A 25,787-nucleotide genomic window follows, 5' to 3' on the forward strand; every position below is an offset into this window, starting at 1 on the left:
AGAAAGAAAGAAAGAAAGAAAGAAAGAAAGAAAGAAAGAAAGAAAGAAAGAAGTTACTTAAGGGTGATGACGCACTGAAGCCACAGAGTTCTGTTGGACTGTGGATGCCAGGCAAACGCACTCTGCCTCTCTCCAGTGGGGGCAATTTCTACCCAGAATAGCTTCCCCACAGCAGCAATAGACCAGTTTGGAAGACCTGAAGATGAGGGTCTGTATCTCAGAATGCCAAGCCACGACAATAAAAACTTAAAACTGTAGATGGCTTCTCCGCACTGGCTTCGACTGGCTTCTCCGGAGCTCTTCCCAGGCCGTGAGAGCCGTGTCATTCGTTCCCCGGCAGAACTCAAAATTGAATTGTTAGGCTTTACATTAACACACTTTTGCCCGCTTGTCACCTCCCTCTCTATGCTGCATCAATTCATAAAGACTTTGAGCAGTATTTGGCTTATACTAAGCATTTGAGAAATACTGATGGTGTCAATCATTATAGTCATCATCTAGAGACAGAAATTATATTCAGTACTTAAATAAAGATCAAGTGTAGGATGAATCCTTTCCAACTGCTCTCCCACAGGATGGGTGCTCATGTTTAGCCCAGGAGTCCTGTCTCTCACCCCATTACCACACGTGAAGTGAGTTCTCTACTCTCTGTGCAGAGACAATGAGCAGGAGATGACCCCGGAGGGAAACGTGCTGAGACATGGGAACATGACGCAATTATCCCAAGTCACGGGGAATGTGAGCACGGGCTGGAGATGGAGCATGTGACAGGATGAATTTTATTAGGTGTCGCAGCAGTGAGTGGCTGCGGACGAGAGCGTCCTAAGGACGACGCAGGCAGAACTGTTTGGGGAGGGAAGCGTTGTCTCATCCCTATCTCACTCTGAAGCAGGTCAGCAGGTCACAAGCTTTGTCTGGCTTGTGTTTGATTTTTTTTTTTTTTGGTTGGTTGGGCTTTGTTTAAGGGTCTCCATAACCTAGGCTTAGAGCACTTACTACAAACCTCCTGCCTCAGACTTTAGAGTGGGAAGTTTTGGTTTTAAGTATTCAGAAAAAGCAAATGTGATATTTTAAGTAGGTGAAGAGTTTATGACTTGACTATATTTACTAGCAACTTTTCTATAGGTGGGAAAAAATACAAATCTGAGAACAGAAATGTGTGGTAAAAATAAAACCTTTACTAAAAATAATACATATTGATTTAAATATTTTGCTGTAATGGTATACATTCATCCACAGGTATTACTTATTTACTCTATTAAAAGATCAAACATGATCTTTCTTGAAATTAATAAGCACATTATTTTTACTTTCACTTCTAAAATTCAGTTTCTTACATGTAATCAAATGAGTTCCGTGCCCATCTCAGAGTCAATCAAATGCAGATATGAGGGTCTCAGTTAGGATCTCAACAAGCTAAATGGCTCAGTGACTTTTCTCAGCATTCCGTCTTTGCTTTTCTTCTTTGTCTAAAATGGTCTGTTTTAAGCTCAAAACAGCATCTTGAAATCCAGATTTAGGTCTAATGCCTTCTTGAAATCTTCCACAGCTTCATCAAAATACCCTGTAGCAGAGAATACCAGAGATAGAAAAAAAGGGGAGAAATGTTGAGGATTTCTGTAACTGCACAGTAAAGTCTGAATGCACATATTTTCACTTATGAGTTCTCCAAAAGGAAGCTGCGTCTGCCAGTGACCTAAGATGGTCTATCAGTAACGTGCGCCTTACGGAATAAGTGGGACGACATCGGTGACAGAGACAGTGGTGCTCACACCATTAGCTCTCGCCTAGCATACATGAGGCCCTGCATTCAATTTCTGACAATACAAAAAAATAAAACAAATAAATTAGTGACGGGTTTTTTTTCCAATCAAATTTTATAGGTGGGCAGCATATACATCATCACAAAAGTTCAACAAAATTATATCACTTCTTTTACATAGCTGCAGTAAAACTGAGAAACGGGTTTTTCTTTTTTAAGTGAGAAACAATATCCACAGCCCCTTTCATCCAGGCTTGTAAAAACTTCTCTTCCAAGTGTCTCCTGCCTTTTCCACTAGAAAGTGTCACTGGCGTCCATCCGCACTGCCCTCCCTCATCGTGAGGCTGGGACTGCGCAGGCGCGGGGTTACCCTTGCTCCTGCGTCCGGTCTCATTCTCACTACAGTGCTCTGCTGTGGTCTGTACAGCCTTGCAAATGCCTAAAAACACTCAGGAACGCTTCCTTGTTCCTTAGCTCTAAACCGAAATTTCACATAATTGTCAAACTTGATTTCCCTCAAACAGCTGATCGCTCTGAAGCAACAGAATACAGTCCCCGATAAGAGCAAAGATAAATAAATAAATAAATAAATAAATAAATAAATAAATAAATAAATAAATAAATAAGTGAACATCCAAGCCACCTTACCCAGCCTGTAGCGTATCAAGCCTCGGTTATAATAGGGAACTTCAAAGCTGGGCAGGATTTCTATGGCAGATGTGTAGTCGTCCATGCTTCATAAAAATCAATGCTGAAGTACTTGGTTTGCCCCCTGTTGTTATATGCGGTGGCCAAATCCTCGGGGCTACATTTGCTTTAAACACAAAGTTCACATTAAAATCACATTGTTAAAGCCCTTCACTTCCACTTCCACGCTCTTTGGGGCCCCATCAAACTCCACAGCCACAACACGCCGTGCGTGCGGAAGCGAACCGCCAAGCTGAAGAGTCGGTGCGTGCGGACACAGAAACCAAGCTCCGTGTACGGCCATCGGCGACTTCGCGGGGCCACAGCACGGCGTGGATTTTAAAGTCATGGAATGTTATTAGAGTCTTCAAGACCCTCGCTCTCTGCTGACATGTTTTGCTGAATACTAAAATGATTGCTGACTATTTTCAGAGCACACTGTGGGGGAAGAAATACATGCTGAGCTAGGAAAGCCCGCGCAGGTACCAGTGTCCTACAGAACTGTCAGAAACTTACTAATTTACTCTAAAATATAGGTGGTCTTCAAACAATGAGATCTGAAGTCATTTTCCACCAGGAAAGAAACGCTGGTTAAGCAGTAGTTAGCATAGGTGTAATACTCCTGTGAGAGGTCTAACACCCAGTGCCTGGGAGCAAAGCCTCCTCCCTCTCACTGCCTATGACAAACTATCTCACTGCTCTGAGACAGGGGTGTTACCGTCTTCCTTCTTCCTTCCCATTTCTTCCCCAAAGTCAACTACATACTCCACCTCTCTCTCATTTGCTATACCCACAGTACAAAGCATAGCCTCAAAAAACATCCAGTTGATGGCAGTAATTTATTTTTTTAAATATATTATTGTATGTGTGTGTGAGCACAGATGCCACAGCGGGTATCTGGAGTGGAGTCAGCTCTGCCTTTTCACCTTTACACAGGCTCCAGGAACAGAATCCAGGTGCCAGGTTGGCAGAGCAAGTGCCCATAGCTGGGAAGCCGCACCCCTGCCCCATCTGCTCTTTTCCTTGACATATTAGGCCTTGAGAACTCAGACAAGGACCGTGACTACTGTAGCACACGGAGGTCCTTGCAGTTTATTTGGCGGCAGGGGCATGGAGGTGTTATTGTGATTATTCCAGTTTTTTGAGGCAGGGTCTCACTATGTAACGTTGGCTGGTCTGGAACTCACTATGTTGGGCAGGCTGGCCCCTGCCTCCCGAGTGCTGGGACCTAATTACGTAACACCACATCCACATGGTCCTGAAGTTCAGACTTCATAATTGTAGGTGGAAGTGCTGTAACTTAGAAATGTTCCGTTTTGTCAGCTCTGAGAAAGATGGACAAAGGACACACCCATGAAGGCCACTAACCCCACTGTTAAGGCTCACGAGCAGGAGACTGCAGCAGGTGTTAGGACACCAGCTGAACTGCTGCCCCAGACCGAAAGAAAGGCACCTCAGGACTTCAGTAAAATGCTCATCATTCATTCTTTCAGGTTTCAAAATTCTTTCAGTTTGTTATAAAGTCTTATCCTTGGATAATCTTAGAATGTTAGATTTCATTAAGACAAATTCTAAAATATTACTTTCCATGAAGGCAGACATTTTGTTTTCAATCTTAAAGACGCAGGCAAGGGCTAGAGAGATGGTTCGACAGTTAGTGAGCACTTGTAGATCTTCCAAAGGGCCCAGGTTCAATTCCTAGCATCCACACTGTGGTTCACAAACGTGTAACTCCTGTTCCAAAGAAATGAATGCCCTCTCCTGGCCTCTGTGGGCACTGCATGCTTCTGGTCCCAGATTCATGTGTATGCAAACATTCATACGTATTTAGAAGAAATCTTGAGAGAGAGAGAGAGAGAGAGAGAGAGAGAGGAGAGAGAGAGAGAGAGAGGAGAGAGAGAGAGAGAGAGAGATTGGCTAATACCATTGACTTTCATTATTAAAGTACTGATATTTTTAACATAATGCTTTTTCTCTGAATTGTTATTGTATGTGTAAGGTGCCACTACGAGCGTGCAGAGGCCAGGGAAGGGCTCTACAGAGTGTTCTCCGCTTCGGCTTCACAAGCACTCCAGGGTTTGAACCGAGGTCATCAGGCTCGTGGGACAAGCCCTTTACCCACTGGGCCCCTGAAAACAGTCAATACTGTTCAAAATTATTCAGCAACACAATATTTTAAGAAATAAAATTAAACTTCCAAAGATATGCATAAGGGGAAACGTGGAACTGGTAGACATCACGTTTTGGAACTCTACTGAAACTGAAAGCTCACGTTCCAGATGAGAAACTGGCCAGAGAGAGGCGCGAGGGATGCAGTGATGCTGAGCCTAGCACACGGGCGTGCTGAGCTGTCAGCTGAGGCCGGCACGGCTTCTCGGGCAGAGGCTCACTTGCTGTGGTGTACAGGGGGTTCAGGGCAGAGGCTCACTTGCTGTGGTGTACAGGGGGTTCAGGGCAGAGACTTACTTGCTGTGGTGTACAGGGGGTTCAGGGCAGAGGCTCACTTGCTGTGGTGTACAGGGGGTTCAGGGCAGAGGCTCACTTGCTGTGGTGTACAGGGGGTTCAGGGCAGAGGCTCACTTGCTGTGGTGTACAGGGGGTTCAGGGCAGAGACTTACTTGCTGTGGTGTACAGGGGGTTCAGGGCAGAGACTCACTTGCTGTGGTGTACAGGGGGTTCAGGGCAGAGGCTCACTTGCTGTGGTGTACAGGGGGTTCAGGGCAGAGGCTCACTTGCTGTGGTGTACAGGGGGTTCAGGGCAGAGGCTCACTTGCTGTGGTGTACAGGGGGTTCAGGGCAGAGACTCACTTGCTGTGGTGTACAGGGGGTTCAGGGCAGAGGCTCACTTGCTGTGGTGTACAGGGGGTTCAGGGCAGAGACTTACTTGCTGTGGTGTACAGGGGGTTCAGGGCAGAGACTCACTTGCTGTGGTGTACAGGGGGTTCAGGGCAGAGGCTCACTTGCTGTGGTGTACAGGGGGTTCAGGGCAGAGGCTCACTTGCTGTGGTGTACAGGGGGTTCAGGGCAGAGGCTCACTTGCTGTGGTGTACAGGGGGTTCAGGGCAGAGGCTCACTTGCTGTGGTGTACAGGGGGTTCAGGGCAGAGACTTACTTGCTGTGGTGTACAGGGGGTTCAGGGCAGAGGCTCACTTGCTGTGGTGTACAGGGGGTTCAGGGCAGAGACTCACTTGCTGTGGTGTACAGGGGGTTCAGGGCAGAGGCTCACTTGCTGTGGTGTACAGGGGGTTCAGGGCAGAGGCTCACTTGCTGTGGTGTACAGGGGGGTTCAGGGCAGAGGCTCACTTGCTGTGGTGTACAGGGGGTTCAGGGCAGAGGCTCACTTGCTGTGGTGTACAGGGGGTTCAGGGCAGAGGCTCACTTGCTGTGGTGTACAGGGGGTTCAGGGCAGAGACTTACTTGCTGTGGTGTACAGGGGGTTCAGGGCAGAGACTCACTTGCTGTGGTGTACAGGGGGTTCAGGGCAGAGGCTCACTTGCTGTGGTGTACAGGGGGTTCAGGGCAGAGGCTCACTTGCTGTGGTGTACAGGGGGTTCAGGGCAGAGGCTCACTTGCTGTGGTGTACAGGGGGTTCAGGGCAGAGACTCACTTGCTGTGGTGTACAGGGGGTTCAGGGCAGAGACTCACTTGCTGTGGTGTACAGGGGGGTTCAGGGCAGAGACTTACTTGCTGTGGTGTACAGGGGGTTCAGGGCAGAGACTCACTTGCTGTGGTGTACAGGGGGTTCAGGGCAGAGGCTCACTTGCTGTGGTGTACAGGGGGTTCAGGGCAGAGGCTCACTTGCTGTGGTGTACAGGGGGTTCAGGGCAGAGGCTCACTTGCTGTGGTGTACAGGGGGTTCAGGGCAGAGGCTCACTTGCTGTGGTGTACAGGGGGGTTTTGGGCTGACGTGTGCAAATGAGAAAGAAAAAGCTCATGTACCATCCACATACCTATTGCTAATTGTTCCCGAAACTTCCTAAAGAAGTCCATTAGAGGCTAAACGAGAATAGAAAGCAAGGCTCCTGTGTCCGCTGGCCTTCTTACCAGGAGTGGTGGTGGAAATGGCAGGAGATAGTAACATCATTCTATCATCTATGCAGAATCCTCTATTAGAAGATGTCAGCAGAGTGCTCGGCCACAAACGGGATGCCACGTCAACACCCTTCTCCCCACCCCAAGGCTCAGGGAACTACCAGAGCCTGGGGTTGGGGCAGAAACCCAGAGACAGTGTCTTCTGGGCATTGCAGGGGCACTGCACTCATAAAGTCACACACAAGACCTGCAGAAGATCAAGTCAGTCAACACTCCAGCATGGGGGGGATGGGGTGTCCTACCCCAAAGGAGATATAAACTGCTAAGAGCATCTGAGGAAGGGAGGGAGGGTCAGCTTTCCTAAGGGTATGGCCCCTGGTAGGTCAACCAATCTCCTACATGGCCACAGATCTGTGAATAAATGGGGCAGCACAAAATGTGACTTGGTAACTAAAAAAAAAAAAAAAGAGGGGGAGGGGAAGTAGGGGTAGCACTGAGAGGAATTAAGGTGAGCCGTGCAGGGTGAAGATTATCACAATACACTGTATGAAATTCTCTAAGAAGTAACAGAAACACTAATTTAAAACAAGTAATTTCTGTTAACTATCACAATAATGTAATACTAAAATGAGAAAGCAATTTTGCCTTTCTGGCTTAATTTCATTTAAGTCTTACAAACAAATAAGAATGCAGTCTTCAGTATTAGATCTCATGCAAAGACAAGGTTGCATTCTAGCATAAAGATCTTCCAGGACCAGTACTACCTGCCTGTAATGTCAGCACTTGGGAGAGGCAGGTGGATCTCTGTATTCAAGGCCAGCCTGGTGTGTAGAGGAAGTTTCATGACAGATGGGGCTACAAAAGAAAAAAGAGAAGAGAAGGGGAGGGGAGAAGAGAAGAGGAGAAGAGAAGAGAAGAGAAGAGAAGAGAAGAGAAGAGAAGAGAAGAGAAGAGAGAGATGGAAAGGAAAGGAAAGGAAAGGAAAGGAAAAGGAAAAGGAAAAGGAAAAGGAAAAGGAAAAGGAAAAGAAAGGAAAGGAAAAATAAGGCTGTGACCATCACAAAAAGTAAAAGAAGACTTCAAATGATTGCAGTGGAAATGTGAACCTGCGGGCAGACAGAAAAGCTCTCATATTTGAGTTGGTTCAAGTCTCCAGGTTTAACGGCCAATTTAAAAGCAATACAGAGACACTGGGACAAACAATCCAGAGGGACTGGGAGCTAGACTCCCTAATAAGTAGATTCGTCAGGAGAGGAGCCGACACGAGATAATAAAGATGGAGAACTTCCAGTCTGGCCTGCTTCTTCCTTACCCGGCTGACCTGAAACAAAAACCCAGCAGCCTAAAAGACTTTTCTACTTTTCTTCCGCCAATAGAGCCCCCCACCCACCTCCACCCCCTCGCTGATGGACCTGCTGTGCTACTGCACAAGTTCAAAGCTGGATCGGGACGTGCTTAGGGCAAAGCTGAGGCCCGAGGTCAAGCACCTTGAGTTCAAACTGACCAACCCTCGGTGCCTTAAACCCTACGGGGAATGGATTTGAGGGTTCCTGAAATCCTCCTTCGCCGGGCGGAGGGTTTTTCCGGCGTGCCCGCCCGCTCGTGTTTTCTCACCTTTCCTCCTTAGCTGATTCTATCTGACGTCAGCTGTCTTTTCATTCGTTACTGTACTTTGTCGTCGCACCCTCCTCCTCCTCCGCTGCTGCCTGCCTAGCTTGAGATTTTTACTGCCTTTTAATTCCTTAACTGGCCGAAAACAGAATCCAATCAAAGGGCATATTTGGCTCGACATACAAACCCTATTTTCTCAAGACTTAGAGTGGGGAAAAGAGGGGTCATATGTGCACATCTTGATAAGCTGCTCGAACCCAAACAACAAAGAGCTGTATCGGGCAATAAAAGGTTCATCGCTGGCTGGATATTCTACAGAAAGGAATCTTGTGATGCTGAAGCGATGTCATATTAACAACCCTTCTCTTCGGGGAGTGTGCGGTGACGTTTTGGTAAACACTAACGGACGGCTGGGTGCAGGGACCGTACTTAAGCTGGTGCTGAGCCCGAACCTTCGCGGCCGGAACGCAAAAGCGTCGCTGTGGCCGCGAGGACGACCACCTTCCCTGCCCAGGAAAGCGGCTTCCGGCCGCCCGGGCCTTTGGGAAGACCAAGGCGTCCCCCTCCCCGAAGGACAGGACTCGGAGGGAATCTTTTTGGGGGAAGACCAAGGCACCACCCCAGATCCGCGCGCCGGTTCGAGGACCACCCACGCACCCCGGGGCGCGCCGCTCTCGCGATAGTTACCTCCCGTGACTCGCGCACTGGCCAATGAACGCGGAGTACAGCTCCTGGGCCGCGGCAAACTCGCCCCTGGCGAAGCGAGCCTGCGCCATCGCCAGGGCAGCCCGGCTCTCGGCGCCCTCTCGGCCAGGCCGCACGGCCATCACCGCCTCGGCCGGGTGGAAGCGGAACCACAGCTACCGCTCACGGGTCTTCATGGGTTAAAGGCCGCGCTCCGCTACAGAATGAGGACTTTGTCCTGTTTGAGGACCCGTAATATCGCGAGACTACTGGTACCGCCTGGCCAAGTTCGCGGGAAATTAAGAGAATTTAAATCTTTGTGCTAAGTGTGTACATATACAGATTAGGACGGACAGAGAGAGAGAGAGAGAGAGGGACAGAGAGAGGAAGGGAGGGAGGGAGAGAGGCGTTTGTAAGGAAACATTTAAGACACAGTGCTCATATACTGATTCTGATTGAATTACAAAGCTAAATGTTTAAAATATTGAATTCCAAAACACAAAGCAGAACGTAATTATCTAAGTAGAGCAGTTTCCAATACATAAAAACTGAGTGCTGTGGTTTGAATGTCAAACCCCCTCCAGATGATGAGTGGGAATCTCAGTGCGACACTGTGGGGCCCAATACAGGGGGGCTCCGCCCTCACGAATGGACGAGGCAAAGAGACTACTGCAAGCTTTGTATGCCCTTTGCCTTGCTATGATGAGGGGGAAGGCCTTTACATACGTCGACTCCCCAGCCCTCAAAATGAACGGAATGAATGTATTTATAAGTGACCCAGACCAGTGTTTTTACCATGACACACAATAAATATTATAAGGCATTTGGTAGCGCTGGCTATAAAGAGAAGAGAGAGACTGTCATCTTTAACATAGAACTTCCTACTGGAAGAGTAACTATTAATTCTATGGTGTAACAAACACAATTTTAAAAACTGGGATTAATAAAGTGAACATAGCTTTTGTCCTCAATACCCTGCAGCCTAGCCAAAAACAAAAAACAAAAAATACAAAACAAAAAACTAAAAAAAAAAAAAAAAAAAAAAAAAATCAGTCTTTTTTAAGCCAGATAATGGTTAGTATTATGGAGGTGAAAAGCATTTTATTCTGTAAAAGAAGGGTATGGAAGTAACTAGGAACAGAACCTACCAATGCATGCTAACCATGGGGAACTGGAAAATCCTAGCAAACCTCTAACTTACTAGTAAAGAGGCGGACTTGTTTTATGTATATGAGTGCTCTAGTTGCACATATGCCTGCATGACAGAAGAGTGCACCAGATGTCATTACAGAGGGTTGTGAGCCACCATGTGGTTGCTGGGAATTAAACTCAGGACCTCTGGAAGAGCAGTCAGTGCTCTCAACCACTGAGCCCTCTCTCGAGTCCCAACGCTGATTTAATGGCAAAGAAATGCCTTAGATCTGAAGGCTATACCGGTAACTACAACCATTTAAGGGAGAATTAACACCAGTCCTTAAACTCTTTCTGAAAATTAATCAGCAAAGAACATATCTTACATTCTCCTGTAGAGCCAATCCTGCTGAGATAACAGTGACAGACAGTATGCATTGTGACTGGCATCAATGCAAAACTACATTTTGGTTGGGAGCCTAGTCTTTAAAATGGCTGCACCACCTTGCTCCGGTCTGCATTAACAGAAAACGTTACAAAAGACTACCATACCAAATGTACCAGCATATTAAAAGAATTATGCACTGTAGCCATATGAGAATTACTCCTGAAATACTAGGATAACTCATTCCATAAAAACTAATCAGTGTAACATAACACATTAGTGGAACGAGAAAGGAGAAACTGTTCTCTCTCTCTCTCTCTCTCTCCCTCTCTCTCTCTCTCTCTCTCTCTCTCTCTCTCTCTCTCTCTCTCTCTCTCTCTCTCTCTCCCTGGTTTTTCAAGACAGGGTTTCTCTGTGTAGCCCTGGCTGTCCTAGAACTCACTCTGTAGACCAGGCTGGCTTCGAACTCAGAAATCTGCCTGCCTCTGCCTCCCAAGTGCTGGGATTACAGGCATGCGCCACTGCTGCCTGGCCTGTGTGGTCTTCTTAGTTCACATAGAATGCATTTGATTAAGGCCTTTGTGTTTGTGGCCGTGTGTGCTTTCTTGCCCTTACCATTTAAATGACCCATCTTTCTCACCCTTTTAACTTCGACTTTCTTATGTGTGTATATGGGTGTGCGTACATGAAGATGCCGTGTGTGTGTGTGTGTGTGTGTGTGTGTGTGTGTGTGTGTGTGTGTTCACATGTGTAACCACGTATGTGGGTATCAGACCAGAGGTTGATGAGGATCTTTTTGGAATGTTCTATACCTTATTGAGACAGGGTCTCATGATGAACCCCAGTGCTTGCAAATAATTCTGCTAATCCAGCTTTCCCGAGATCTCCACGTGAGATCCCACCTGTACCTCTCAACTGCTGCGGTTACTGGCAGGTTACTAACGCCTGTCTTTGTGTGGGTGCTGAGAGCCCAAGTCCTGATCCTCATTCTTCACTGGCCAGCACCTACCTGCTCAGCCACCTTCCCAGGGCCAGATTTCTCTAAATTTTACTAGCCAGAAATTTAATCTGTGCCATATAAGAAAGTCCTTAAGTAAGCCTTAGTCTTTTGATGTGCTTTTAGTTAGAGAAATATCTTAAGAGCAACCAGTTCTTGTTATGAAGCACTTGTTTGTAATTAACGCATTTCTTCAGTTTTACCTGTTTTCTGAAATTCAACTAAAATATAAATGAACACTATTTTTAAAACAGTAAGGCTATTTTTACTTTCTAATCTATATTTTAACATTTCTGAAAATTAATACTATCAACATGTTACTTTTATAATTAAAGTACTTTCTAACATTGAGAAAGGGGCTGGAAACATAGCTCATAGGTTGAGAGCACTGGCCATTCTTCCAGAGGTCCTGAGTTCAATTCCCAGCAACCACATGGTGGCTCAAAACCATCTGTAGTAAGATTGATGCCTTCTTCTGTCCTGCAGGGATATATCCAGGCAGAATGCTGTATACATAATAAATAAGTTTTTTTTAATATTGAAAAATATAATTATAGAAGCAGACAGTAGAGGGCAACATAATATTGCTGTTTTCATTTTAGATACCCAAAATAAGAGGCTAAAGCTATAGCAACAGGGTTAATTTGAGACAACTTTTTCCTTGTTTCTGAATGTGAACTTTATATAGTCTCTGTGGTAACAATTCTCACCACTTCGGCCACTGGATAGTTGCCAAAAAAGACTTAGGTTTTTCTCCCATATATATTTTGTCTATGTCTCTGTGTGTGTCTGTGCATGGTCGGTGTTTGTCTGGTCCCCAGAAAAATGTCTAAAGAACGACAATGCAAATGTCACATTTCCATACATTACAGTGGAAGGAAACATGGGATAAACGTCATTTTTTTCCTTCGGAATTTGTTTTCTTGTTTATTTCAAATAATGTTTCAGGAAAATCTATGATCTGAGTTCTGAGAATACAGAAAAGTGGTCTTAAAGTACTTTTAAGCAAAATATAATGAGCTAAGTGTGTACAGTGGATAGGAGAGGTCAGCAACGACTGGGCAAGTGCACTGCTTAGCATCACACTGGGACCTGCTGGGCCACAGTCAGTGCATGCTGTGCCTGCTGGGCCACACTTAGTCAGTGCACTCTGGGACCTGCTGAGCCACAGTTAGTGCACTCTGGGACCTGCTGGGCTACAGTCAGTGCATGCTGTGCCTGCTGAGCCACAGTCAGTGCATGCTGTGCCTGCTGGGCCACAGTCAGTGCATGCTGTGCCTGCTGGGCCACACTTAGTCAGTGCACTCTGGGACCTGCTGAGCCACAGTTAGTGCATGCTGTGCCTGCTGGGGCACAGTTAGTGCATTCTGGGATCTGCTGGGGCACAGTCAGTGCATGCTGTGCCTGCTGGGCCACAATTAGTGCATTCTGGGATCTGCTGGGGCACAGTCAGTGCATGCTGTGCCTGCTGGGCCACAGTTAGGCCACAGTTGGGAGTACTCTGAACCATGGCATATCTCAGGATAAGTTTGATGATAAGTAACAACAGCATTACTCAAAATCAGTTATATCATGTTTATTACAAGCAAAGGGAATGCTTCCTCTTGAATGAGGATAAAATAGTGTTTAAAACTTCAAATAATAAAAAGTCTTTAAATGCTATTTCCTCATTTATAAAAATAAAATATAGAAGTTTAATCCTTAAATAGAAATAGAGCTTCTTTCCTACACCAGTTGCCTGACCTCCCTGAAATATAGGTTATATCAGCTCTCAGCTCCAAGTCTGCCCCTCCCGCCCTCCTCCATCCCATCTGCCTCCTGAGGGTTTGCTAAGGAACTGGTAACCTTGACAAGAGAGAACTATTTCTGGTTGAGAGTATTTCTGTGGTAACTTGCCATGAACTATAATTTATATAAATGGTAAAGGGACAGATAGGAACTACAAAAAAAAAAATAATAAGTTCACATCTGTAAGTCTTACGTGAAAATAATCAGATTATCTCTTAGTACCACTGCAATGTACAAATTATCTTTTTTTTCCAGTACTGACAGTGGGCCCAGGACCTTGTGCATGCTTGGATGCACTCACCACTGAGCACATTCCAGACCTCTTTTTTTTTATTATTTTTTGTAAGATATATTTTATATAAAAAAATACAACTAGCAGATGATGAAGTTGATTTTCATAGGAAACCTTAGGAAATCGAGCATTATTACATACATATTCAGGTGCAGATAAGTATAAATACTTCATGTATTTTACAATTGAGATACTTCTTTCCTTTATTCTACCGAACTGTGGCATAAAGGGCAAAAGTTATAGTTACTGATTTCCTGAGCAAGAACATAGTGCTTGCAGACTTTGCACACCCAGAACTGATACTCAATGATTGGGCTTCCAGTGGCAATACATGTGGGCAGTTTGCCTTCCCCACTGTAAAAATAAGAGAGAAAACAATTAGACTTTAAAATACGTGATTAGTCTAACTATCTACTATACTTTAAGTACTGAAGAATGAAAATTTCCAAGAAAATTTTCAAATAAATTACTTTTAATTTTTTAATAAAAACTTTTCTTTAAATGAAAAATATAGCTTTACTACACCCATGTAGGATAATAATATTAATCAATTTTAAAATTAACATAAATTCCTCGACTATTTAGTGCTTTATTCTATTCAAGCTTCTAGTCAGGTAAATGTTGTCTGGTCGTGATGCACCTACCCTTCAAGAAGGCTGTTCAACTCAGACTTCCTGTTGTCTTTTGGCGTGTGCTTAGTGAAAATTTCCAGAGCCAGGTCTTCATATTGCTGCTTCTGTTCTGCACTGAGTGTCTCTAAAGATTCCAGTTTAATAAAAGCTTTTGAACAGGTACCAAAAGCTCTGCTTGCGCAAGCACAGAGAGCTAACAGAGAGTAGATCTCAACAGAGGGAATGATGTCTTCATAGTCTCTCAGGTGAAGAGCTAGAAAAGACAGGCCAGTTAGCGTCTGCAAAGACAGCGTGAACAAGTGAAACAGGACCCATCAACAGTGTTCTATGTTAACCTACAGGAAGGAGCCTTAATAAATGTAAGACAATGCTGAGGGGCAGGAGCACCAACAGAGGAGGCAGCGTTCAAAACCTCACTTCTGAGAGTGAAACCACACTACAGTGACTCATGGAGCCATGCTCACTTCCAAACAGAACGGTTTCGATACTAAAATGTGTGCTTTGGTTCCATTTGACCCAGTCATTTCTGTGGCATTCCAGACAAGGTGAATTAATACTATATTAGCTGTAATTCTCAAAATAATGCTTTCTGCTCACAAAGAACAAGCAGTGCAGCATGAAGTTCTCTGTGTTCTTTGTCCCACTGAGGTGACAGGACAACTGAGTACAAATGAGTTTCCCACTGCAGGCCCAGACCATTGATTCTGACAGCTGCTACATCTTATCTGTAATCCTTCTGCACTAGAGACAGCATCTTTTCTTTAATGCATTGTAGAATTAGCATCAGAATTATCATCAGTTTGTATGCTTTTCCTCTCTAGACTGAAATTCAAAAAAAAATTCCTTCTGAGGCTGAATGAAACTGAGGAAGACCCTATAGGAGGACCAGCAGTCTCAATTAATCTGGACCCCTGGGATCTCTCAAACACTGGCCCCAGGGAGTTTAGAGGTCAGATGGGATGGGGGTAGGGACATCCACATGGAGACAAGAGGAGGGGAGGAGGTATGGGGTGTGGAACAGTCAGGAGGGTAGACAGGGCAGGGGTTGGCAGGGTGAGGAATAAAATATGGAATGTATAAAAATAATAAAAAAAAATTATAAAAAAAACTAGTGTAAAAAAATCCTTCTGGGGCTGGAGAGATGGCTCAGCGGGTAAGAGCACTGACTGTTCTTCCAAAGGTCATGAGTTCAAATCCCAGCACCCATATGGTGGATCACAACCATCCGTAAAGAGATCTGACGCCCTCTTCTGGTGTTGGAAGACAGCTACAGTGTACTTATATGTATAATACAATAAATAAAATCTTTAAAAAAAAAATCCTTCTGAAAGTACAATAGAACAAAACCAATGGAAAAACACATCCATTGCATCTTCTCAGTAGAGTTCCACCAGTTGGTTCTGAGGTCAAGTGTTGACAAGAAGTTGAATGGAACAATTTATTTTAAAACAGACATTCATTCGGTTATAATAAACCAGACCCTCTGCCTGAAGCACGGTGGTGGCCATGCCTCTAACTTACAGCACTTGGTAGGCAGAAGGACTGCAAGTTCAAGGACAGCCTAGAATACAAAATGAAACACTGTTTACCCACAGAGAGGGGAGGAGGAAGAAGGGAGGGAGGGGGAGAGACAGAATAAAACAAATGAATTAATGTGATTTTTTTTCTAATTAAAAAGAGAAAAGAAAGCTTACTTGAATGTGCAGGATGGTGATCTCTGAGTTACAAAAATATTTTATGTCATTATTTTGTCTTTTTGTACTTTTCTATTTTGGTTGAAATTACTAAAAAAATCACTTTATGAAAAAAGATAAATACTATAGAAATGTTTATGACATGGAAATATCTTTAAGCACTATTAAGGTACACACAAACCAGATCTGTTTAAGTTTCCAGTCCACTGCAAGAAGTGTCAAGATTTCCTACAGACACAGGCACAGTTGTCTGTACCTCTAAAAGATTGTGAGCTGGACAGTTAAGTGCTTGGGTTTGAACAGAAAGCATATGAATAAAAACACAAATAAATGTGTTTATTATCTGTATCTAATATTTCTGTGAACTACTGTGTATTGTTTTTTTAAAAGTGGGGAAAAACTTCAAAAAGAAGAATGTACAAAATAAACTGTATATTCATAATCTTGACACAGAGATAAAAGCATAGGGGAAATAATAAAATTAATATACAGACAAATGAAAAAGCTAGCTCTTCCTAGTCAGGTGACCATCTTCAGCTGTCCTGCAAACCTTCCATGACAGCCTACCTGTCTTCAAAGCAGTGTCAACGTATCCCTCGTAGAGCTGCCGCTGGGCAAGTATAAAGAAATGGTAGGCCTCGGCTCCTCTCCAGGCATTGTCCGTGAACCGACTAGTTGTGGAGAGAACTTCCTCTTCTAGCAAGCCAGCCAAAGCAGAAGTGGCCTGGGAGAAAAGCCAGCGCACCGTGTCAGCCCCAGACACACAGCCTCACCCCACGGAGCTTAGCAGAGCTAACACTAGGAAGGGTAAGTCTGAAACTGGGAGACAGCCACACAGCATCACACAGTTTACCATCTCTCCAGCCAGCGCAGAGTTAAGTTTTCCATTATAGCTCAGTTTTCTAAATGGGTAAGATCAAAGTTTAAAACAGAACCAATTAAACTTTAAGTCAATGTGAAATTTACAGTAAAACAGATTTATATTCTAAGAAAGTTTTTTAAAGTCTCCAATAAAGAATGGAGAGATTAGGACTAGAAAGATGGCTCAGTAGTTAAGAGAATCAACTGCTCAACCAGAGGTCCAGAGTTCAGTTCCCAGCAATGACATGGTGGCTCACAACACTCTGTAATGGGGTCTGATGCCCTCTTCTGGGGTATCTAAAGAGAGCAATGGTGTACTCACATACATAAAATAAATAAATCTTAATTTAAAAAAAAGAATGGAGAACTTTCTAGGCAAGTAAACACTTTAACAAAAAATAATTAAAGCATTCAAGAAACTGATCTTAAAGAAAAACAGTTCTCCGTATTTCTAAACAGAAAGTTCTAAATCGGCGTACTTATTCTGAATGAGGAATTACTGTTTGTTAAGCCCCTTGAGAAAACACACACACACACACACACACACACACACACAGCTCTACAAATGACAGAGCTTCTCCAGGAAGAGCAGTTACAATGGCCTGACACTGTTTGCTTCGCGAGCTGCGTGAGCGCCCTAGTCACCTCAGAGTTCTTGCCTTTAACTTTGCCCCGCTGGGCATTTTTCATCTGCTCGTGATACTGCTCGATGAGCAGGGCTGACAGCACGTAGAGCTTCTTCACACGCAAAGGCTTCGTCCTTTTCTTCGCCTCCTCATCTGCAATCTTTAAGCATTTCAAAGTTGGCAAGATAATTCTTGGTGTGTATTTGTACAAATAAAATAATTTCTTGATCTGCGCCTGGAGCTGATCCTGTGCCACATCACTCCATATCCAAACGCCACCTGGAGAGAGCAGTTCTCCCAGGAGTGCAGACAAGCCTGTGAGCACAGGTAAGACCACCACTTCTGTTCAAATTCCTGTCCCAAGAGGGACTGCCCAGAGCCATCAGGACCCAGGAACCAAGGAATAGCCAGGGACAGGATCCTTCTGGTTTCTGTCTGCACCCAGGAACTGACCCTGTGCCACAGCTCTCCATACCCAAATTCCTCCAGAACTAGTCTCCCAGGAGTACTGATACACAAGGCTTACAGGAGGGACAAGCCACAGTCAGAGGCAGCAAGACCAGCTAACGCCAGAGATAACCCGATGGGGAGAGGCAAGGGCAAGAACATAAGCAACAGAAACCAAGGCTACTTGGCATCATCAGAACCCAGTTCTCCCATCACAGTGAGCCCTGGATACCACAACACACCAGAAAAGCAAGACTGATTTAAAATCACATCTCATAATGATTATAGAAGACTTTAAAAAGGACATAAATAACTCTCTTAAAGAAATACAGGAGAACACAGGTAAGCAGATAGAAGCCCTTAAAGAGAAAACACAAAAATCCCTTAAATAAATACAGGAAAACACAATCAAACAGGCGAAGGAAATGAACAAAACCATCCAGGATATAAAATATGGAAACAGAGACAATAAAGAAATCACAGAGGGAGAGAACCCTGGAGATAGAAAACCTAAGAAAGAGATCAGGAGTCATAGATGGCAAGCATCACCAACAGAATACAAGAGATGGAAGAGAGAATCTCAGACACAGAAGATACCATAGAAAACATTGACACAACAGGCAAAGAAAATGCAAAATGCAAAAAGCTCCTAACCTAAAATATCCAGGAAATGCAGGACACAATGAGAAAATCAAACCTAGGGATAATAGGTATAGAAGGGAGCAAAGATTCCCAACTTAAAGGGCCAGCAAATATCTTCAACAAAATTATAGAAGAAAACTTTCCTAACCTAAAGAAAAAGATGCCTATGAACATACAAGAAGCCTACAGAACTCCAAATAGATTGGACCAGAAAAGAAATTCCTCTCATCACATAATAGTCAAAACACCAAATGCACAAAACAAAGAATATTAAAAGCAGTAAGGGGGAAAGGTCAAGTAACATATTAAGGCAAACCTATCAGAATTACATCAGACTTCTCACCACAGACTAAAAAAGCTCGAAGATCCAAGGCAGATGTTATACAGCCCCTAAGAGAGCACAAATGCCAGCCCAGGCTAAACCCAGCAAAATTCTAAATTACTATAGCTGGAGAAACCAAGATATTCCATGGCAAAAAGAAATTTTCACAATATCTTTCCACAAATCCAGCTCTACAAAGGGCAATAGATGGAAAATGTCAGCCAATACAAGGAGGGAAACTACACCCTAGAAAAAGCAAGAAAGTAATCTGCTTTCAACAAACCCAAAAGAACATAGCCACACAATCATAAAAATAACATCAAAAATAACAGAAAGCAACAATCACTATTGCTTAGTATCTCTTAATATCAATGGACTCAATTCCCCAATAAAAAGACATAAAATAACAGACTGGATACATAAACAGGACCCAGAATTTTGCTGTATATAGGGAATGAACCTCAGTGTCAAAGACAAACACTATCTCAGAGTAAGGGGCTGCAAAACAATTTTACAAGCAGATGGTCCCAAGAAAAAAGCTGGAATAGCCATTCTAATATTGAATAAAATCAACTTTCAACCAAAAGTTATGAACAAGGATAAGGAAGGACACTTCATACTCATAAAAGAAAAAAATCTACCCAGAAGTACTTGCGATTCAAGTACTATGCTCCAAATGCAAGGGCACCCACATTCATAAAAGAAACTTTACTAAAGCTCAAAGCACACATTGCACCTTACACGATAATAGTGAGAGACTTCAACACCCCACTCTCATCAATGGACAGATCATAGAAACACAAACTAAACAGAGACACAGTGAAACTAACAGAAGTTATGGACCAAATGGATTTAACAGATATCTATAAAACATTTTATCCTAAAACAAAAGAATATACCTTCTTCTCAGCACTTCATGGTACCTTCTCCAAAATTGGCAATACAAGATCGAAATAATTCCATGCATCCAATCAGATCATTATGGACTAAGGTTGGTCTTCAATAGCAACAAAACAGAAAATCCAACATAGAAGTTGAACAATGCCCTACTCAATGATAACTTAGTCAAGAAAGAAATTAAAGACTTTAGAATGTAATGAAAATGTAGGTACAACATACCCTAAAACTTATGGGACACAATGAAAGCAGTGCTAAGAGGAAAACTCATAGGTCTGAGTTCCTCCAAAAAGAAACTGGAGAGAGCATACACTAGCAGCTTGACAGCACACCTGAAAGCTTTAGAACAGAAAGAAGTTAATACACCCAAGAGGAGTAGAAGGCAGGAAATCATCAAACTTAGGGCTGAAATCAACCAAGTAGAATCATAAAGAACTATACAAAGAATCAACAAAACCAGGAGCTGGTTCTTTGAGAAAACCAACAGGATAGATAAACCCTTAGCCAAACTAACCAGAGGACACAGAAACAGTATCCAAATTAATAAAATCAGAAATGAAAAGGGAGATACAGCAACAGAAACTGAGAAAATTCAAAAAATCATCATATCCTACTACAAAATCCTATACTCAACAAAACCAGAAAATCTGGATGAAATGGACAATTTTCTAAACAGATACCAAATACCAAAGTTAAATCAGGATCAGATAGACCATCTAAGAGCATTCCCATAACCCCTAAAGAAATAGAAGCAGTCATCAAAGGTCCCCAACCAAAAGAAGCCCAAGACCAGATGGGTTTAGTGAAGAATTCTATCAGGTGTTCAAAGAAGGCCTAATGCTAATACTCTTCAAACTATTCCACAAAATATAAACTGAAGAAACACTACCCAGTTCATTCTATGAAGCCACAGTTATGCTGTGTATTCTCCCTTGGAGATGGAACGGTTTCTGTCTAATCAGGAACTTGTCACAATTTCCTTTCATAGAGAACTTCATAGGAGATTTTTTTCTACTTCTATTATGTTTAATATTTCAAATAGATTTAAAGAACTGTTTGAGTGCATGTTAATTTTAGCTTCAGAAGATGCCATGTATGCTTAAGAGACATTTAACTATTATAAATTATTTTTGATGACTTAAAAATGTTAATACTGAGTTGTATATTTTAAAATAAATTATGTTAGTTTAATAAAAATAAAAAATCATTTCTCAAGATTAACTGAAACTTGATTCTTTAAAAGAAGAGGGAGAGGAGCAGAATGGAATATAAATGCAATTACATTTCAGATTTCAAAAGCCATGGTCTTTTCTTCAGAATTTAGTCACTTGAACAGAAACTAACAATCTTAAAAATAACATCTATTGAAAAGAATAAATCAGAGTGGAGAAAGTAGTGTGTCCTTTGAAGTTTAAATTTAAGTAATTTTGAGGCAATTCATTTTATTAAGTCAAGCAAGAGAAGAGGACAACAGAGTATAAAAATTATGTGTATTAATACTGTATTATGGATATTAAAGGAATATGTTGTTTTAAAATTTGCACATTTTGCAGGGACTTAATTTGTTTTAAAATTCGTGCCTTTTACAAGGATTTAATTCCAGTTAAAAGAATTTGTTCTTAGCAGCCCCAGGAAATTCTTAAATTCTTGGTTAGCTTCTATACCAAACAGAAAATTGTTTAGAAACAGGCAACTTTCTGGCATCCATAACTGCCCTTGTTAGGAGATGGAAGCAATACACAAAGTTGCAGCAAGAACTTCTTTGCTGTGACAGACACTTGTTTACAAAAAAAAAAATAAAAATAAAAAATAAAAAAATAAAAAAAAACAGAATACTTTTTAAAGGCTATAGAAGAAGATATAAAGCTAATTGTTCTAGTTCTACTTCTGTCATGGATTTCTCTGGTTTGGTAGTGATTATGTGCATAAAAATATAATCAAATGGCTATTCCATCTAGATAGAAGTTCACTGAGATGTATAAACTTTGGGTCTACTTAATTTTGGTTTGTGATGTTTATTTTATTTACTTTTTTTAATAATAAAGGTTAAAGTTAAAAAAAAGCTGAAACTAGAGCAAAGCAAATCTTCAGCAGGACTCTGCATTACCTTATACATCAGTTTAGCTGCATCAAAAAAGTAGCTGGCTTTCCTATAGAGTTCAATGGCATCAAGGGTCTTGTTCTTCTCCAATAAATGGGACGCATACCGAGCTAACAGAGATCCAATCTCCTTCATGCTGTGACTTTTAGCCAGCTCGACGGCTTTGTTCCACTAGGAAAAAGAACATACTACTCAGTCACCCAAATATTTAAATAATTTACATTCAACTATCCACTCAATGCACCCTAAGTGTGTAATAAATGGTAACACTGTTTCAAATATAGCAAAGCAGTCAACCTTCTAAACGTCTGTGAGACCAGAGCAGTCAAATGTTTTACAGGCAAGAATTCAAAATGATGGACTCATCTAAGAGGCATGTGTGGGATAAGGACATTTGAAAATGAAAGTCTCAAAGTTGATAATCACATTAATCTTACAGATCTCTTGCTGCACAAATTGTAAGCTAGAAAAAGAATTCATTTTTAGTTTTTATCATAAAACAAAACACAGCTTCATTTAAGAAAACATCCTATCAGACATAACATTTATAAATTAATTTTATAAGGCAAACAGATCTCCTAAAACATTTCAAAGAAAATGCAGAAAAGAATATACTGATAGCCAACAGTTTCTATAATAAATCTGCGCTTTGATTTTAATTAAATTTCAGGGTTTTTTAAATATTAAATACATGTTTTCTATAAAAGAGAAAGGAAATAGATTTGCCAAAATAAATATTGACCAAGTAACTTAATTCTTTCCTCAGGCAATGAATGACCATTAACCTGGTCCTTTCTGAGAAACAAAATCCAAGCCTAACAAAATGCAGAAAATTATGAAATTACTTCCAGATAAAAATTACTTGCAGGTCTGTCCTGTGTTCCCTGGCTGGCTAAGTGGTGAGCAGGCCACCACTGTGGTCGCACAAGAGGTTAAGTGCAAAGGCCGCCCTTTCCATCCTCCACTTAGGACGGCCTTGAGCTAGCTCCTTCCTCTCTGCCTCGAAACCTTCATTTCACTTTCTCCTAAAAATCCCCTCGAGGGCACGGTGCCCGGACAGCCAGTCCACTCCTCACTTGGTTCAGGTGTACGCAGGTGTCCACCGCTGCCTTTGGTTGGTTGCACTTCAAGAATGCGTTCACGGCTTGCTCACACATTCCAACTCTCACAAACATCTGGGCTATTTCCTGTAGGCACCAAACACTGTTATCAGATTTCACAGACCCAGGAAATCACTTAGATTTTAATTTGTCAAAACTCCACAGGGACATTTGAACACTAAGCTGGCGGGGACACCTGAACGCTACATCAGTAGTTAGAGTGATTTTTCTTTCAGATGGGAGGCTACAGGTCAGGATCGTTGTCACAGTGCCCAGTTCATAGATCTAGCACTTCAGTGGCTCAGACCTTGAAAACATTGCCCTGCTTCCCTCCTTCAGATTAGCAGCCTGAGGCAAGGAGCATTGCTGTAATTTCAAAACCAACTACACAGACTGCCTCAGAAAAGAAAGAAAAATGGAAAAAAAGAAAGCATGCATCCTGGTGGGTGGTGATAAAAATGATGATGATGATGATGATGATGATGATGATGATGATGATGATGATGATAAGTACCAAGGAACTGTTATTACATTCAAGCTCCCATTCTTATTAAGAAATACCCCAGGACTTGGGATGAGTGAGGCTCAGTAGGTAGAGTGTTGTTGCCTGGCAAGCTGGAAGCCCTGGGTTTGGTACCCAGCACTGCATAAACATGCCATGTGGTGCATTCCCAGCACTAGAGGCAGGAGCATCAAACATTCGTGGTCACCCGTAGCTATATAGTGAGCTCAAGGCAGCCTGAGATACACAAGACAAAACAAATTTAAGAAATGCCTCACAGTCCACATCTCTAACCACAATCAAACAACACATATGTAGATTGATAGATAGATAGATAGATAGATAGATAGATAGATAGATAGATAGATAGATAGACAGACAGACAGGCAGAGGCATGCTGGGAAGGGAGATAGCTGAATAGTCAAGTGGCAGGTTTGAATCCTAGCATGGCTAAAGTCAAAAAGGAAAACGAAATGCTGCCTTCATCAGCTTAGAAGCTAAGCCCAGAACAGCCTCCTCAGAGGCAGCTGAGGCCGGGCTCCCACCTCCTGAGAAGGCTAGGACACCCACAACCACCACAGACCTTGCTGCCATCTTTTTGTCTCTTTCAACATTACTAATTAGAGTTTTCTCTCCCTACCCATCCTCAAAAATTCTGGTTGTGGGTGTGTTAGTGAAATGGCTCAGTGGCTATGAGCACTGGCTGCTCTGATTCCCAGTATCCACACAGAGGCTCACAACCACCTTTCCCTCCAGTCCTGGGGATCCACCCTCTTCACACCTCTGAGAGCACTGTGGATATACAAATTACATATGTTGTGCCCAACTATATTTTTTAAAGTATTGCCTACACTTTTCTTATAAAGTAATACATTCTAATTAAAAAATAAAACTTACAAAAAGCACAAAAAGTAGAATTGCTCAGAATGTTGTGACCTATAAAAAAAACCTCTCACAATACTCTGGCATTGTGCAGCCTGTGTCTGTCCCCTGAAACTGTAATAGCTGAAGGGCCGACCCAGGGCTATGCTCTGATGAGGTACTAAGCATCTCGGTGATTTCTCCCCACAGCTCAGGCTTCCCCTAATACTGGTATACTGATTTCAAAATACAATATAAATATCACCTCATGTCCAAGAAACTATGCAATTATAGATTAACTTTCAGTTTTTGTTGCTGCAAAAGGTATTTCCTGACTAAAAATAAATATTTTATAAATAACCCAACACCAAAAACTAAAATGTAGAATACTTACTGGAAGCAGTTTATGGTTTTCAGGAAGTGAATTGGCAAGATTCTCCAACCCCTCGTAATCTTCCAGCATGTAATAGCATTCGGCCAGGCGCTCCTGGTTCCTGCCTTTTACATAATATTGTACAGCATTCAGCCTATGGGTGAAAAGACTTCACAATCAGTATGTGAGTGTCCAGATAAATAAGAACTTCTTAAAAATATTCTTTCATTCGGATATATTTGTGCTACTTTATTGTTTTGAGTTATACGATACTGAAGGGGTGGTTCTGATGCTAAGGTCCTGTTCCCCAATTAGTTTTTGATCTGTCAGTAAAGAAAGCCATGGGCCAATTGCTGGGCGGAAGGTACACGCAGGACTTACAGGTCCTGGGAGGCAGGCAGGGGACTCAAGGGGGGAGAATGGAGTTTGCCATGCTTTGAAGAGAGGAGACCCAGGAAACCATAAGAGATTCAAAACTGAGTGGCCACACAGGCCGTTCCTACAGGCAGGAGGTCAGAGGGGTTTAGCAACTGAAGCTTAGGGCATATGGGAGAGGTGGCGATAAGAAACTAATAAGGGCACACTTTTCTAGGTAGGAGATAGCAGTGCCCAGCAATTGTGCCAAAAAGGCAAGCAGAAAAGGCGTAAACTGTATGTGTGTCTTTTGTCCATGGACTCAAGGGAAGCTGCGTGGGGGCTGTTAGTGAGGTCACCTTCCAGAGTAAAGGTGGGCAGAGAGTAAAACTACACATAATACCTTAAAGTACACAGTTTTTTAAGATCTAAAGAAAATGAAGTATATTCTACCTGTAATATTCTTTGAATGCTCTTACATATACAATATCATATAAGTACTTGTATCACTGATATAAATAGGCATATTGATCCCAATGAAAACTTAAGAATAAAGCAATGCTTTCTGAAAACAATCTACAACAAATCAAGTAAATATAAAATAATTTACTATGATTAAAATAAGTCATATTTAACTGTAGAGGGAATCTCTTGTGTACTGTGTGGAAGCATCATGTTTCAATAAAACACTGATGGCCATTAGCAAAAGGAAGGAAACAGAAGGTGGGAATTCTGGCAGAGAGGGGAATTCTGGGACATAGGCATGAGAGGACTCACACCAGACTCCAAGTAGACAGATTACGACACTGAGGAGAGGTAACCAGCCATGTGGCAGACACAGAACAGAATAAGCAGATTATATAAGTCAGGAGCTAGTCAGGGAACAAGCCCTAGTTTGAGGCCATAAGTGCTGTTAATAAATAATAAGCTTCCAAGTTGTTATTCAGGAACTGGGGTGCAGGTGGAAAATCTCATGGTTGCATATAACATCCTAGGTTGTGAACTC

General features: G+C 42.5%; 2 protein-coding genes across 3 annotated transcripts in view; both read right to left on the bottom strand.

Annotated features, from left to right (window-relative positions):
* Positions 1-1,158: 1,158 nt before the first annotated feature.
* Positions 1,159-9,046, bottom strand: Ttc32 (tetratricopeptide repeat domain 32). Its single transcript, XM_052186121.1, is given in 5 exon segments — positions 1,159-1,514; positions 1,517-1,564; positions 2,411-2,497; positions 2,500-2,576; positions 8,780-9,046. Coding segments are annotated over 5 exon segments (441 nt in total). The 5' UTR covers positions 8,920-9,046; the 3' UTR covers positions 1,159-1,425.
* A 3,450-nt stretch (positions 9,047-12,496) lies between these two features.
* Positions 12,497-25,787, bottom strand: part of Wdr35 (WD repeat domain 35) — a 56,904-nt gene continuing 43,613 nt past the window's right edge. For both annotated transcript variants that reach the window (XM_052186124.1, XM_052186122.1), the window contains 7 exons: positions 24,449-24,581; positions 22,668-22,778; positions 21,598-21,762; positions 17,202-17,342; positions 16,263-16,419; positions 14,014-14,254; positions 12,497-13,723 (listed from right to left, as the gene is read on the bottom strand). In XM_052186124.1, coding sequence (XP_052042084.1) covers positions 13,573-13,723; positions 14,014-14,254; positions 16,263-16,419; positions 17,202-17,342; positions 21,598-21,762; positions 22,668-22,778; positions 24,449-24,581 — 1,099 coding nt within the window. In that variant the 3' untranslated portion in view covers positions 12,497-13,572. The remainder of the gene's footprint in view (positions 13,724-14,013; positions 14,255-16,262; positions 16,420-17,201; positions 17,343-21,597; positions 21,763-22,667; positions 22,779-24,448; positions 24,582-25,787) is intronic.

This window comes from Apodemus sylvaticus, chromosome 6 (genome assembly GCF_947179515.1).
Source record: "Apodemus sylvaticus chromosome 6, mApoSyl1.1, whole genome shotgun sequence".
Lineage (NCBI taxonomy): Eukaryota > Metazoa > Chordata > Mammalia > Rodentia > Muridae > Apodemus > Apodemus sylvaticus.